Source organism: Abramis brama (assembly GCF_963993115.1).
Source record: "Abramis brama genome assembly, chromosome: 1".
In the NCBI taxonomy this organism is placed as follows: domain Eukaryota; kingdom Metazoa; phylum Chordata; class Actinopteri; order Cypriniformes; family Leuciscidae; genus Abramis; species Abramis brama.
Window position 1 is genome coordinate 38,938,184 of NC_139963.1, and position 16,733 is coordinate 38,954,916.

At 38.8% G+C, this 16,733-nt stretch overlaps 1 protein-coding gene across 3 annotated transcripts in view; it reads left to right on the forward strand.

The window, feature by feature from the left end:
* mrtfbb (myocardin related transcription factor Bb) overlaps nt 1–16,733 on the forward strand; it is a 36,992-nt gene that overhangs the window by 15,966 nt on the left and 4,293 nt on the right. Inside the window, exons 1-10 of one of the 3 annotated variants that reach the window (XM_084113385.1) lie at nt 3,690–3,929; nt 7,586–7,651; nt 8,508–8,563; nt 9,039–9,114; nt 10,676–10,816; nt 12,151–12,311; nt 12,599–12,724; nt 14,772–15,019; nt 15,714–15,882; nt 15,960–16,697. In XM_084113385.1, the coding sequence (XP_083969511.1) occupies nt 3,845–3,929; nt 7,586–7,651; nt 8,508–8,563; nt 9,039–9,114; nt 10,676–10,816; nt 12,151–12,311; nt 12,599–12,724; nt 14,772–15,019; nt 15,714–15,882; nt 15,960–16,697 (1,866 nt within the window). In that variant the 5' untranslated portion in view covers nt 3,690–3,844. Of the gene's footprint in view, nt 1–3,689; nt 3,930–5,142; nt 5,550–7,585; nt 7,652–8,507; nt 8,564–9,038; nt 9,115–10,675; nt 10,817–12,150; nt 12,312–12,598; nt 12,725–14,771; nt 15,020–15,713; nt 15,883–15,959; nt 16,698–16,733 lie in introns of those variants that run through there. The other 2 variants (XM_084113384.1, XM_084113383.1) reach the window with 2 other exon arrangements.

Below are 16,733 nucleotides of genomic sequence, written 5' to 3' on the forward strand. Positions count from 1 at the left end.
ATAGACTAGCAGTATGTAAAATTTGTTCAACCGAAAATATCAAGAGGTGGCTTGTTGTTGAAGAACTTAACTATGACTGGTTTAATTCAACACCCTGAACACCATAAAGAGTTTTAAGTACTCAAATTTTGTTGAGTCAAATCTTTTCAGTGACTCAGTTCACAAAACTAAATGATTTGTTTCTAAATCAGACTGATCCAATCCTGTCTTTATTATTGCATGGAAAACAGCGACCAGAATATTTTCAAAATATCTCTTTTTGTGCTTCAAGTAAGAAAGAAAGTTATATGGGTTTTGGTTAGGAAATGATGACAGCTTTTTCTTTTTTTGAGTCAACCGTCCCAAAAAAATCTGGTCACTGCTGGTCACTCTAATCGTATTGTCCTTCTGTCTGGCTCTCACAATCCTGGCCAAAGTTTCATTCTAGAAATGTTTTACTGGTATATGAACCCTAATAAGAAGGCACTAAGGCTGATCCAATGGGCAGGCAGGCAGTGAACCTTGTTGAACTTGACTCTGTCCGATCACAGAAAGAGTTCATGTCCCACTCCCTACGGACATCCTTGCCCTTGAGAATGCCAGTGTGTCCTGCTTGTTAATGTGAGCTGCTTGTTAATTTACTGCACAAGGAAAGAAAAACAGACCCCACCAGGCATGTGTGTATTTCTGATCCCACTACATGATGACTTTCTTCATTACATTCTGTGTAAATCCAGTTTTCTCAGACCTTTTGCACTGAAATAGACTTGAAACTGTGATTCAACCAGACACTTCAACATGACCTTGGAATTCTTGCTACTTGCAAAATATTTAGCAAAATATTTTGCCGAAATGCAAACACCATTGCAAATTCAGTTAGTGCTTCTATTTCCTTGTTTTGCCTGAAAGTTCTCATGCCAAGAATCTCTTGGATTTTTTATATTATTGTTATTTAAAATAGTTAGATCTCCAACTTTTGATTATGATATTTTCCTAAAATGATGATATTTTCCGAAAATATAAAGTCAACTATATATTTTCATGTATAGAGACATATTTCTTGGAAAATATTTAGTTTTTTCTCTACTTTTAGATCTATAAAACTGAGAAGAAATCTGAACTATGGCTGTCAATAGAGTAAAATAACAGTTTAATATAGTGATTTGTGACCATCTTTAGACAGCTGAATGAAACTTCAAATTCGGTCATGTTTACTTCTTTATTGTATTTGGTTATATATATTTAATTGTATATATTGTCTTGTGTGTCCTGGTTGATTAATATACTTAATGAGAACATAATGTGCAACAGACCACCTCATAACATTCAGCACAAAATGCTAAACTTAAAAGAGACTCACAATAAATCCTAATACAAGGCATCATTTCTGCTTTTTATCAGCTTGGATATACTAAGTTATGAGTTCGAGTGAATTTCCTTTATCAGAAGAACTGCAGCAATAAATACTTTTTAAAGGAACACTCTTGTTTTTTCTCATAATTGATTCCTGCTCACTGCCGCCTTAAGATATTATGAGCTCATAGAGAGTTTGTTTCACTGAACTAAATCAACAAGATCTGTTCCTGCTCAGGCTGGAGGACAGACCGTACCCATCCTTCCTCTTTTCAACCCACCCTTCTAAAAACTAAGCGTCACCACTGTTCACAAATTCCCCTACTGACACTTATGTCAATGTTCCCACAAGCTATCGTATGACCTACACATTATAATAACATTAAAGGACAATTCCAGTGAAAAATGAACCTAGGGGTATTTAACACATGGTTACCGAGTCGATCGTTCCCTGCGATGCGTTTTCATGAAAATCGAATGTATAGAGTTTTATCTTTAAAAACAGTATAGCTCATAGCAGTAGTATATGGGGCATAGAGTAAGTAAAATTAAATCGCTAGTTAATACCACTAACGAGGCACAAAATAGCCTCACACTAACACGGTAACATAATGAGGGTCCTTACATACAAACCGAAGCATTGAGAACTTTGTAAGTGTACAGACAGTTTAATAAGAAGATACTTTATAAAGACAGTACATTACGCGTTTACATCCAGGATCCATCTTGGAAAACAGTCTCGTCTAATCGAGCCACGAACGCCGTCGATAGGATAGCTGGTCGATAGGAGTTACGTTTGTGAAATCTAACGTAGCACGGCGTTCGTGGCTCGATTAGTCGAGACTGTTTTCCAAGATGGATCCTGGATGTAAACGCGTAATGTACTGTCTTTATAAATTATCTTCTTATTAAACTGTCTGTACACTTACAAAGTTCTCAATGCTTCGGTTTGTATGTAAGGACCCTCATTATGTTATCGTGTTAGTGTGAGGCTATTTTGAGCCTTGTTAGTGGTATTAACTAGCGATTTAATTTTACTTACTCTATGCCCCATATACTACTGCTATGAGCTAATCTGTTTTTAAAGATAAAACTCTATACATTCGATTTTCATGAAAACGCATCACAGGGAACGATCGACTCGGTAACCATGTGTTAAATACCCCTAGGTTCATTTTTCACTGGAATTGTCCTTTAACATGTGAGTCTTTAACATAAAAAATTGACTGTTCACACTAATCTTCGGTTGGATTCAATTGTCCAATGAGTTCACACACACACATAAAATATACAATATTTATAGGTAGACCTTAGAGTTAGTGTCACAATGTTATTCAACAGACTTTCAGACTAGTCAAAAAATCATAGTTTGTGCCCATCAAACACTATGCAATTTTCTGTAAAAATCTCAACTCTGAATGTAGACTAACATCGGCAAACATCGGTTTGTGTTTTTCAGATGGCAGTTTAAAAAAATAATCCAACTTTTAAAAATGCATCTCAAGACAAGTGTTGTTTCTCTTCAATTAGCTGGTTTTTTTTTGTGTTTTTTTGTAAGAATGCATCCTATGTAAACACCTCTAAGGAAAGTCCAATCTGGGTTAGGTCACCTCAAAACCAGCTTTATTATTTAAGGCTTTTTAAAAACCATTAAGGGAACTAGTTTTGCACATCCCTAGTGGGTTCCCTCTCCACCGGACCCAATGAGTAGACTAAACCATACAGCACCTTAGTGGGCCCGGGACAACGCTCCCTATTGGCTTCCCCCGGGACGTTCCTGTTTTCCATTGTGTTTAATCACTTTGGCTGATTCAGATAGGCTTTGTTTAAATATTTTCTTTCCCTCTCTGCAATATTAATCTCCAACAGCTATGAAAGAAACATCCCTCGATGTAGATAAGAAATGTAATGGCATTTTTTCTGGGAACCCCCTTGAGACACAATAGTGCTTCATTAGAATGGCGGATTGCTGAAATACAAATGAGAAACAGTCAAATGTTGAATCTCATCTGTAAACATGTCGACACTGAGTGACAAAAAGAAACAGAGACATCCCTGGGATGCTGCTTGATTGTTTTTGCCATTTTTGTTCCATGACAACATGTTTTCCATAGGGAAAAAAGGTACACATTTTATTTTCTCACTGCTAAAACTGAAGTAGCATAAAAGAAGTATGGGAAGTTGTGGTTTTGCATGAGAATTTTTGCATTAAGTTCCTCTTTATTGTCTTTATTGTGTAAGTTTGCATTTGAACTATTGTTTACCCAGTGATCAGTGCTGTTGAGGGTTAACAGCTACAGCTCTTTAGTCCCGCCTCTCCTCTGTCACTGACGAAGCCTGGAGCTGAACCGCACTCGCTGAGAACTACACACCCACAAAAACTCACTCAGGCAGTCTAGAGACAGAGCCGGTGAAGGAACTTGTCGGAACGGTCTGGAATCAAACATTGCGCTGGGGAATTTCTTGCCAGATCTCGCCATTTTGCCTCGCTCCTCATTTCCCACAGCAATCCATGGGACTCCAGACACAGAAACTGTCCGATCCATCTCTCAGCTCCATGGCCTGCCTTGAAGTGGAGACCTTGAATGTCTGCAGGGGTAAATGCAAATATTTAGAATAAAAAAATGTAAAAAATTCCAACGTGGATTAATGAGAGCATGAATTAAAATGGGGAAAGTTGATGCTAAACATGAGTGAAGGACACTGGGAAACCAGAGTTTAGCACACGGCAGCTGGTAATTATTACTGAAACACATGTTCTGAATTGGATACAAATGTTATTGTACAAATAATTGACCAAAGTTTTATTGTTAGGTTGAACATGAGAGTAATGATGAGGCTTGTTGTTGTTGTTGTTGTTGTTTTTTAGGCTGTCTGATGTTGGTTGTATTATATTTTTGTATTAACAGGTTTTCATTCAAACTCGTACCCAAACATTACCTCACCATTCAGTTAATCATTTAGCTGGCTTATCGTTCCTCTTCTGAAAATGTATTTGCTTTTAGTGCCTTATGGGAGTAACACCTCTTTACAGGTTTTTAACAATAAGACTTTAATGTGCATGAGGATATCTTTGCAGCCTTCACTGTTATTAATATATGGCTTCAGTTGTGAGAGTTTCAAGTGAGTTATCGGTTGTTGGGAATGGTGCCCATCGATGAACCGTAAACCAAATGGTATATTCATTTATCTGATCTCAAACCTGAGCCAACACACAGTCTCTGCTGTCCTCCAGAGCTCTGCAAGCACACATGAAGATACAGTCATCTGTCGAGCAGCTGAAATATTCTTTCTAACAGTAATGTCAACACAGCCCAGGTCAGTGTCAGAGTGTTTCTTAAACAACTTCAGTTTAGTCAACATTAATGGGCTCGTTAGCCATAACACAGCCCGTTCATTTAATTTACGATGGTAGTGTCTGGTTATGTTAAGGTGCGGTCGCATTAGCGAAATTTTGCTGGCAAAAAAGGTCCATTGTCAGTGTTGTGGAAATTTATGAAGCACAACTCGCACAGATGTCAGTTTTAAGGCCCTGATAATATACTCACAGTAAGGTTCTTTTTTTGTTCTTCGCTTAGGGGTAAAAAGAAGTTTGCGTTTTAGATAAATATGTAAATATGCTTTCCTCTCAATAACAATATAGGCACGCAACAAAAATTACAGTGGTGAGAAAACAGCAGTTTAGAAAGCATCTGATCTTAGTGATCTAGATTTGTTTGCACCAGCTCTGCAATTCAGCTCTCCAGTCAAGCCACATTTATTTATATAGCACGTTATACAACAGATTGCTTTAAAGCAAGCAATTTTACAGTATTAAATTACAGTTTTTTGTTTTCACCTGAAGGATATGAGGGCCTTTAAACATAGCAGCTTTCTGTTGGTCTGTTGTGGAATTTTTGCGTGTACAAAATCTGTGTGGGAAAATCTTTCACCGTCAGGCAAAATTCCTGATCGTGTGGATTCTTATTGAAATGACCTGATTTCGTCTGCTAAAATTCGACAAACAATGGTAAATGTGACTGCAACTTTAGGCTCGAATTTGGATTTAGATTGAATCTTGAGGACTGGGTTTTAGGGGAGTGAGATTTAGAGGCATCTAAGCTGTCTTTTGTTTGTACAGATTGAGAGTGAAGCCTGGAGCCACATAAAGGTCAGTCAGGGTTCAGCAGAGAACATGAGGAATGACATCAGCTCAACAAACACTGGGATGACTGCAGGCATGTCATGTACCGTCATACTGATGTGAAGATTATTACGATATTACTAAGCTTCATCCGCCACATTGTTTTGTAAAAGCCACTTGGTGGTGGCATGGATCTTGATTTATAATGCATAACCACTTTAATATTGAAACCCACAGGAGTTCCTGGCGCACATAAATAATGGAAAACATGGTTCGGGACATAGTGTTCCAAGCTTTTAGGGGGGTTTTAGGAGGGGCACTTGGTCCCCTCCTTTAGTCTGTCCACTCTTTGTTCTTGGCATACATGGTTCCATTAAGAACCTTTCAAATCCATGGAACTTTTCAAATGCACAAATGGTTCTTTAGATAATTTAAAAGTTCTTCAAACTAAAACAAAAAGGTTCTATTCAGAACTGCTCACTGAAAGGCTTTTCAATGGGACACAAATGGTTCTGAATCTACGGCATTGATGCAAAAACCCTGTTTTTGGAACCTTTATTTTTAAGAGTGTTTGATGCAGAATGTATGTGTTTTATGTACTCCCCCCATGCCATTTCCAAAATCTTCAGTTTCCCAGGCCTTGTTCTCACAACGGCTGGGTTTATTTTAGCAGGGGTGAGTCAGACAGAGTGGTCGCTCTCCCGGGACTTAAGCATAACTGGGTGTGCTAGGCCTCTTTCTGTAGCCAATCAGATTGGCTCTGTGCTCCCAGTGCTGGCGATGGGTGGAAGCAGGGGTCTGTTGGGCATTTTCCACTTTCCGCCATCCCATTTGTCACTATCAACTGCCACCCTCCTCTTCAAATGTTTTTTTGCAGAGGAGTGGTGTTATTCTCTTGAACTAACATGTCCACGCTTGTGTGTTTTCGAAATGTATAAACCGAGCTGTCTTGTGGGATTGGTGAAATAGCATTCAGCCCTAGCCAGGGTGTAGTAGGCTGTGCATAACGCCCTGCATTTCACCCTTTCATTCAGGCATTCACTGTCTTTTTGATGTTCTTGGTTGTTATCTCAATGTGCATCAGTGCTTCCTCATACAAAGCATAACACCTTGCATCTCGCTTTTTATGGGCAGCAAATCCAAAGCCAAGTCTTAAGCTGACATCACCTTGAGAAGTTGATAGGAACATTGCACTGTTTATTATTTTGTGCTTTGGACGCTGTTCTGTTGTTGATCTCTCTTATAAACAGCATTCTGTTGTTTGCTTTTGAGGTCAGTACTGTTGAGATTTTGTATAGCTTGAAACTTTTATTGCATTTAATTAAGTACGACTCTTTGGTTCAACTTCAACCCCAAAACATTTCGGATGAAACGGAAAATGTCACCGATTATTTGTTTGTAATAAATCATAATATAGAAACAAAAATAATAAAACACTAAAACTGAGCAGTACTACCACTATTAAATCAAATTATGATTTCCAAATATACTTGAAATAATGCAATGCTTTGATATTAAATAACCTTTAAATATAAATAGCAAGTGTTTCTACTAATAACACTGAGGATGTTATATTGAAATACTATTATAATGTTTATTAATATTTTGATAATATTTAGTTTTTTAGTTTTCTGTTTTCGGTCGTTTTTTATTCATTTGTTTTTTAATATTTCTATATAGTTTTTATTTTTTCAGTTTTAGTTATTTTAGTACATTAAGTTAAACTGACTGAAAATGGGAAATGCTCTAAAAAAACGTATTTTATTTCAGAAACTATCTGAAATTAAATGTTTTTTATTTTTATTGAAATTTTTATTTTTTAAATTTTAAATTTTATTTCAAATTCCTAAAGTGTTTTTTTTTTTATGGTTTTAGTTTCATGTATCTATAACAACCATGTTTCATATTAAATCATTTTTAAAAAATAATAATTTTTAGGCACAAAAGGCATTGTTTCTTAAAAATTGCTGAACACTTTATGAAGAATCTGACAATGAGTGCTTTTGTGTCATGCTTGCTTAGGTCAAGACCTGTTTTGGACTGTATCTAGTGCGTTTCAGAGAGTATTATAAGTGCAAGCTCACTAAAGTCAAATTTTTTCACTGAGTTCTGTTTCTGCTTCCTCCACAGTGCTACAGTTAAGACTACAGCAGAGGCGCACACGCGAGCAGCTCGCAGACCAGGGCATCATGCCACGTGAGTCTGCATGCTTCATGGAAAAATAACACTTAAATGTCAGCCATTAATGTTTAGACAAATTAAGCCTAGACTTTCATGAAGTACTCCGTTGAGACCAAACCTATTTGTTAGACAAATGTTCTAATTTGCTATTTTAACTCTTAATCCAGCGTCATTGACAAAGTGCCACACACATTATTACCTAAGCTGTGTACACATACTGTACTTATTCTTCATAAAGTGGAACACATTCACCTCCAGCCACAGTTTGTTTGTGGATTACTCCTTTGGCGGCAGGAGGATGGAGTAAGTTAAGCGTGTCGGTAAGGAGAGCAGTTCTAATAAAAGAAAGCGTCTGTTGAGGATACAAACTGATAAGGAAGTAGAGATAGAACAATGGTGTGACTGATGTCTGTCTGGAACAGCGGGAGCTGTCCTGTTCTCTCAGTGCTTGCCGTCTGTATAGGGCCCCTAACGTCATGGTCCAAGCTCCAAGAGTAACAAGAGTGAGTCAGCGGCTGGGCCTGCACTTTTGCTCAGCAAGATCTGTGGTTACCTCCCGGGCTTTATAGTCAATGGTTAATGGCTCAGATTCTCCCACAAAGACCAATTCATGCATTCTTCAATCATATTCATGTCAGGAATTATACCTTCACTGAAAAGGGTTGTTGTTAGTGCAGCAGACCATTTCAGAGGCCTAGTTTGGTTAGTGACAGTTGTGAGTCATAACGTCTGAATTTTGAGATGTAAATCCGCAAATCAGAGAAAAAAAAGTCTGTTGCAGAAACAAGCTTCCATATAAGTGCTATATAATAAGATATTAAATGATGTCGTCACTTGTCTTGTTTTTAAATGAAGATTATTTTCCTTGCAGCGCTGAAGACACCTGCAGTTTTTCATGAGCAGGTCAGAAGTTTGGAGAGGGCAAGGGTAAGACTTCACTGCTCGGAAATATTCGTACACTTTTCACTCATTAGTGAAGTGGCCTTTACACAGGTTTAATAATATAAGGATGTTTATGTTAAAATCACAAGAATATCATATTTTCCATCATTGAGTGCTATAGTGAAAAATTGGCCTCAAGTCTTTGGACAGTTAAGCCACACTTAAAAAAAATTGAATATTACATTTACAGTTTGCAGATGCCACTTGGTTTTATATTTTGTTATATAATGTAATGACATTCAGACATTTTGAACAATTAAATTCAACAATAATAATATATTATGAAAATTAATTACATAATATAATTGAACTTTGGCCATCTGCCACCCTTTTTTCTGTATGTAAACATTTGTCAGCTACTAGTTTACTATGAGAACAGTAACATGCTGAGATGTATGTTCTCCAGTTTTTTATTAATAATTTACTAAATTCACATTCATTGCATTTTCTTCAAATACAGACTGAGAATTTCCTGAAACATAAAATCCGTAGCAGACCTGAACGTGCTGAACTTGTCCGCATGCACATTTTACAAGGTAAGCACCTGACCAAACAGAAGTGATTTCGCTCTCAAGAGCATTTTCAGTGTCAGAAGTTACACTTTTTGAAGCACTTTTGTTTCACTTCCTGGATACTTCATTTGTGATGTAGCTTTAGTATTGTTACGGCCCTTTATCTGACTTGGCTCGTTTAAATCACATATAAGATAAGGACCGAACATATTTAGAAATCACAGACGATTGAGTGGTTTTCTGACGTTAATCACGCCACCAGTTTTAATCAAGTCCATGAAAACAGACAAGAGAGAGAGCACCACATAATAAACAATAATCAAATAAACAGCACAGGTAGGGCAGCAAGAGAAAAACATGAACCCTTAACTGAACCTATCGTTGCAGGAAAGATCTTACCTAACTCCCGACAAAAAAAACAACAAACAGGTGAGTCTTCCGGGCCACTGCTTCTCTACGCTATATTCTAAATAAATAACAAAAAGTGAACAAAGAAAATAACCTCTACCCGGCTTTAAATAATAAAATAAATTCAGATCACGATCATTGAAGTCTTCAGCGTGGAGAGGCGAAACGAGACGCGAACGTTCTCGCCATGTGGCGAACCACCCCAGCTGACAATAATCAGGAACGGAGGCGGAGAACGAAGAGCAAGAGAGAACAGAGAGACCGCCCTCAACACCAGACCGGCTTAAGTGCAGGAATTCCCATGACGTCACTCATTCCGTAAATCAGGGAAATTCCCCTAACTCCACCTACGAACTCAGATACAAACAATTAATAATACACTCAACAGTTCAATATATATCCACGTAACACCCTCACCCTTAAATGATTAATTGGAGGGAAGAAAAAAATAAAATAAAAATATCTTACCTCAAAACTACAATTAATTCAGACACGGGATAAAGCGTCAGCAACCACGTTATCCTTACCCCGAATGTGACGAATGTCGAGCTCAAAAGTCTGTAAAAACAAACTCCAACGCATCAGGCGCTGATTGTTATTTTTCATTCGATTAATGAAGATCAAGGGATTGTGATCCGTATAGACAATCAGTGGATGCGAAACAGAGCCAATATAAACGTCAAAATGTTGAATAGCAAGGACAAGGGCGAGTGCCTCCTTCTCGATGGTGGAGTAACCTCGCTGATGTTTATTGAATTTGCGTGAAAAATAGCAAACAGGATGCTCAACACCAATCTGATCTAATTGAAGGAGAACAGCTCCTGCACCAGTGTCACTTGCATCAACAGCAAGAAGGAACGGAGTAGAGAAATCAGGAGCAGATAAAATAGGAGAATTGACTAAAAGTGCCTTGATTTTCTCGAAACTCGATTGACAAATCTCAGACCATTTAAATGGAACCTTAGGACTAAGAAGGTCGGTTAAGGGCGAAGCAACAACAGAAAAGTTCTTACAAAAGTTTCTGTAGTACCCGACCATACCCAAAAAACGACGGAGCTCACGACGTGTATTGGGCACGGGAAAATGAGTGATAGACTCGACCTTAGACTCAACAGGTCTAACCTGACCGCCACCAACAATCTTTCTGGCCAATTCTGAAGCTGTTTATGTATTTCAGAAACCCATGCAGAGCCTTCTTTGCAAGCCACTCAGATGAAGCTGAAGAGGGCACGTCTAGCGGATGACCTCAATGAGAAGATTGCACAGCGGCCGGGACCAATGGAACTGGTGGTGAAGAACATCCTGCCTGTTGACATTGGTAAAAACAATAAAATAATGTATTTACATGCTTCATCATTTTTTTGTGGTTGAAAACCAAAGAGTGCCTCTTCATCTGTGTAATTGCTCTTCTCCGTGCATTGCTGTCCCGGCGAAGCTTTGATTCCCGCTCTAACTGCATTATAAAGGTGTGTTCATGTCCTCTTGGGAAGTTCGTATTTACAAGGTGGGAAGTCGTGTTTACGACATCAGGTGCGTTCAAGTCACTTTTGTCGGAGCAAGTGTACCTTCTCTTTATTAACTACAGAAAAATACGAGGTTTTTAAACTCTACTTCCAGAAAATGATGAACAAAAATGTGTATCAGGTTTGTTTTGCTTTTTTATGTTTTAATTAATTTATGAAGCCACTGTAAATTTTATTGTTAAATATTATATTGTTATATTACAATGCTATTATATTTTGTGCAGGGAATTAGCTTATTTGGTAACACTTTTTTACAGCGTCATTGTTACATGTCACATGCAGTTACTTTAGTAATAACTATAAATTATGCTTACCGTAATTACATGCAACTAACCCTGAACCAAACCAAACCCTAATGCTAACTATATAGTAAGGACATGTAGTTATTTAATATTACTCAGTACTTAAATGTATAATTACAGTGTACATTACAACAATAACACCTTAAAATAAAGTGTAACCACTTATTTTGTTTTAAATAAAATACCTGACAATGTCACTGCTAAATACCTTTAAAATATTGTGGTATTCCACCACGTTTCTCACTGATACGCCCTAAACTCGTAAAAATTGGGGCTTAAAGAAAATCCACAGCTTCCCACTTGTATTACAACTTTGTGGTGGCATTCATGTGCATTCAACTCGTAAATACAATCTTTTCGACATGACTTGAACGCACCATAAGTTATATATATATATATATATATATATATATATATATATATATATATATATATATATATATATATATATATATATATATTATTTTTTTTTATTTTTTTTATGTAATTAAATATATATAATTTATCAGAGCGGGAATCAAGTAAGTGTTTGCATGTGTCATGACAGCTACAGATAAAGCCAAAATAAGCCCGCATACAGACTTTTCAATCTATCTTGATGGATGGTGCAGAGAAACGTAAAAGGTGAACTCTGACCAATAAGAGGAGGTTTTCCTCACATGTGACATTTTGCTACATTTTGAAATGTTGCCTCGTGGAAGCGAACCGAACCAAGAAGAAAATGCAACATTGTAACAAAATAAGCACCTGTTTCGGAACATAGCAAACGATCTACATGTTTGAAAACACCCTAACTTTTGTCTTTTGTTTTTTGTTGGACACTGCAGTTGCTGAACTGGATGTTTATAACTTCAATGAGGACAGCAGTGAAGCTCTGTCTCCAGAGCAGCCAGCTAGTCATGAGTCTCTGGGCTCTGTATCTTCTCCTATAGAAGCCAGACTACCTGATCCATCCGTTGTATCGCCTCCGATCGGCTCCAAACTCCAGGTCAGCCTCTTAGCAGTCCTTGGATTCACATCCACACCATATTGACTTATAACCGGTTCAGGAATATTCAGTGCTAATATTTACAGTTAGCTTTTGATGAAAAGGTCTGGTAAAGAATTAAAGCATATGAAGTAATATTCCGCTCTCCAGAAGAGCTAAGTTGTCTCTACTTATATACATTTTCCCTGCAACTTATCCAGACATCAGCCCTGTGATGCTGGTTAGATGTATGTGTTTTTGTCTCTTCTCATGGCCATATGGCTTTTAATCTCTTTTTATCTCAATAGTGTCCACCTACAACCCAGTGCTCAGACTTCCTGAGCAAAACATCAGTAGAAGATGGTCGAGGAATGACTGCCACTCAGCTAGTCACTGCTGCTGCTCCCACAAAGCCAGGACCCACCCTCGTGAAGGTAAACCATATGTCCTAACCACGCTGATGTCATTTCCTGTCAGTGTTTATTTTGAGAGATAATGGTCAGTGACTCACAGTATTTCTGACTAATTTCACAATAGCATTTCCAGCTAAATAATGAAATATACCACAAAGACTGTGAACTCAGAAATTAACTGAAAAAAATGATGTCAAAGTGTTTTTGCCTAGAGATACAAGAACATTATATACACTACCATTCAAAAGTTTGGGTCGGTATAGTTTTTCTTTTTTTAAATGTGTCCAAGGTTGTGGTAATTTGATTTATTTTATTTTTTTAAATAATACAGTACAAATGCTAATTCATGCTAACAACATGTTAAAACATGCAACGTGCTAATTCATGCTAGCAACGTGCTAATTCATGCTAGCAATGTGTTAAAATATGCTAACAACAAATGTTATATTAACAACATGCTAAAATGTTAGGATTGTGTTAAAGGGCCCTATCTTGCACCCAGCGCAATTGACTTTGTACACTGACGCATGTATCATTCCTATTTTGCACCCGCGCAAAGCGCGCTTTTCCCTCCACAGAAGCACGTCGCTAAACTAGGGAATGAACTTGCGCTCCCTGGGCGGTTCAGCGCAAAAAAAGGAGGCGTGTTCCAGCGCAAACATTCCTTCATGCTATTTTGCAGGTTTAGAAAACAATTGCGCCACTAACCAGGAAAAAATAGTTTAAAGTCAGTGGTGCGTTGCGCATGTTATTCATATGCTATTTTAAGGGCGCATGCTTGGCCATAATCAATGTAGCGTGTGCACAACGCGCATACACTTTGATTCTCTCATCTTCACAGAAGCAGCAGTTTTCATTTTTGCAAATCATACATTATTATGATAGATAGATCACAAAGTTACTTGCGCTTTGCGCTTTGACACTTGCGTTTCAGATCGTTAAAATAGGGCCCATTATATGCTAGCAACATAGTGTTTTTAGTAAGACATGCTACATGTTAAAAATGCTTGCAACATGCTAATTCATGCTAGCAATGTATTAAAACATGCTACAAACATGTTAGAAAAATGTAAAATAATGCTAGACACATAAGACATGTTAACAACATGATCAATCATGTTAGGAAGCTTATAAAACTTTCAGACAAGGCTTTGAAGTTTTAAAATAGAAATGTTTTGTTACATTATAAATGCTTAACTGTCATTTTTGATCAATTTACTGTAATGTGTTCTTGCTGAATAAAAGTATTTCTTTAAAAAAAATCTTACTGAACTTTTGAACGGTAGTGTAACTATTTAGCAAGAAAGATTCTGTACCACAGTGTAGACAGGAGAGAAGTAGAGCTGTTGTTTGTCACTCTAAACAGCTTGTTTAGAACAACTTGTCAAAGATATCTTAGGCCAAATCAGTTTCAGAAGAGCACCAGATGCAGAGACAGAAGTGCTAGCAGCCGCCTCCTGTCTTCAGTTGGAGGTCATATGAAATATTCACACTCATGAATGCGGAAAATAACCAACTTAAGCTGGGGACATAAGAAACAGGAATCAGGCAATAACTTTTGCTTTCATCATAATCCAAGCCTTCAAAGCATACTCCGCATATTTACTACATGACAGCGGGTCACTGCTGACCCTCTCTTACAGTCGTGCTTTGGGAAACCTGCGCACACATACGCCAGCTTGAAATTGTGTTATTACATCCTGATGACTTTCAACTCCCTTCCTCAGAAGCCAAACCATTTGCATGTGTATCCTGTGACTCAATAAGTGGGATAATGTGGAACAATGAGGGTCAGGTCCCCTCCACGCATCCTGTTTCCTCTTCCTGTGATTTAGGGTAGAACTCATACATGTCCCACCTATTCACAGCAGTTGCAAACTTGTGGTTTCACCCACAAATCTCTCAGCTCCTCGTATTCTCATAGTGCTGACACCTCTTGTTAGCGAGAGGACATTACGGGAATCACCTGAAATCACAAGTGGCAGGGTGTTGAATGCAGTCAGAATGTTTGCTGTGTGATTTCAGGTGACACTTTTTGTTTAATTCTTCTGCCCTTGTTTCCATGTAGCAAAGCCAGCCCAAACAGTCCAGTGACAAGAGTCGAAGCAAGAAGAGTAAAGAACCCAAACCGCGGATTAAGAAGCTTAAGTATCACCAGTACATCCCACCCGACCAGAAGCAGGAACCCAATGAAGCCCCGATGGACTGTGCATATGCCAGGCTTCTTCAACAACAGCAGCAGTTCCTGCAGCTCCAGATTATCAGCCAACAGCAACAGCATTACAATTACCAGGCCATTTTACCAGCACCACTCAAGTATGTGTCACATTTCAAGGAAAGTTTCCAACATTTGAGGCCCTTTCTCATGACATTCACCTCTTAATCACAAGCACCATGTGTCACTTTGACCTCAACATGACAAGAGGATTTTATCGTTTAATAAATTACATAGTATGTAATATAATGTATACAATATAGTATAATATGATGATTATTATCTGATTCATGTTACACTTGACCTGCGTACACTGTAGCTTGACACTTATCTTCAATGTTCAATACATTGGGAAACTGGCATGTGAAATGGCCTGCAGGGATGCATGCACAAAAAAACGAAATACTAGTTCCTCTTATGTGATGTCAGTTAATCATTGGTTATGGACCAGTGCAACTGCATATGATTCTGATATATCAGTTTCAGCTCTGACATTAAAAGGATTTATTATGAGCCTGACTGATTTGCAAAAAGAAATTCACAGCTCGGAAAGGAATGTGAGCGTTGTGTGCTATGAGCGATAGCCTTTAAATAATGGTTTCGCCTATTAATCTTGTCTAACCGACCTGTCATCACCACAGCTGTAGTATGGTAGTTCCTCATATTATTTTCCAATTCGGCTCCTGTTGCCGCAAGATTACCTCTGCTTCTATTGTGTAAAAGGGCTGCTTATTGTGAATGAAGAGAGAACTGGAAGTTCCTATTGCATTTAAAATACCCCATACTCCTCTGCAGGCCTGTAGCTGAGAGTCAGAACAACTGCCCCAACATCACCCTGAGCACCAGCCCAAGCCTTCACTCTCCCATCATGGTGTCTCTGCCGAGTATGGCTTCTTCACGTCCCAACAACACCTTGACCAGTCGTAAAACCGGATCTCTGCCTGCCAACCTAGATGAGATGAAGGTGGGTAATATGCCCATGCATTTTTCCACGTCATATAGATGAGTGTGCAGAAGTACAGTTGTTCTTATGTCTTCTAGGTGGCTGAGCTTAAGATGGAGTTGAAATTGCGTGGACTTCCTGTGTCCGGCACTAAGACAGACCTCTTAGAAAGGCTTAAGTCCCACCAGGAGAGCTCTCAGTCTACTACAGCCATAGATTCAAACATCTCCAAAACTGCTTTGCATCCCGAAAGCATGAGCACAACTCCACCTGTGTCTCCTGAGAGGTCTGAGGCCTCCAACACCAGTATGGAGGACAGCAGAGACAGTTTCACCAAACCTCTGTGCACTTTGTCTCCAGCCCATCCGCCGACAGGCACCTCACCCCTCAAACCCACACCTGAAGACATGACCATGGAAATCAAGGTGTCCGAAAAAGACCAGCGCCTCCACGAGAAGGAGCGTCAGATTGAGGAGCTGATGCGTAAGCTGGAGCAGGAGCAGCGGCTGGTGGAGGAGCTGAAGATGCAGCTGGAGGTGGAGAAAAGGAGTCAGCAGGGTGGAGGGCAGCAGCCTGAACCCAATACATCAGTCCAGGTCAAAGAGGAGAACAGCGCCGCCCCTAGCTGTAACTCCAAGCGGAGTCCCCTGCCAAAAACTACAGGTGTGAAACAGGAAGAGCCTCATGCCCAGATGCACCACACCCCAGTCCAGCAGTTCTACATCAACACCCAGCAAGTCCCTCAAGTGCTGCATCAGCAGACACTGATCAACACTCAGCCTGCCACACAAATCCTGTTGCCCATCAGCCTGCCCAGCAACTCCATCAGCACACAGGTCTCTTAACATTCATGATATGCTGGTTCAATTTAC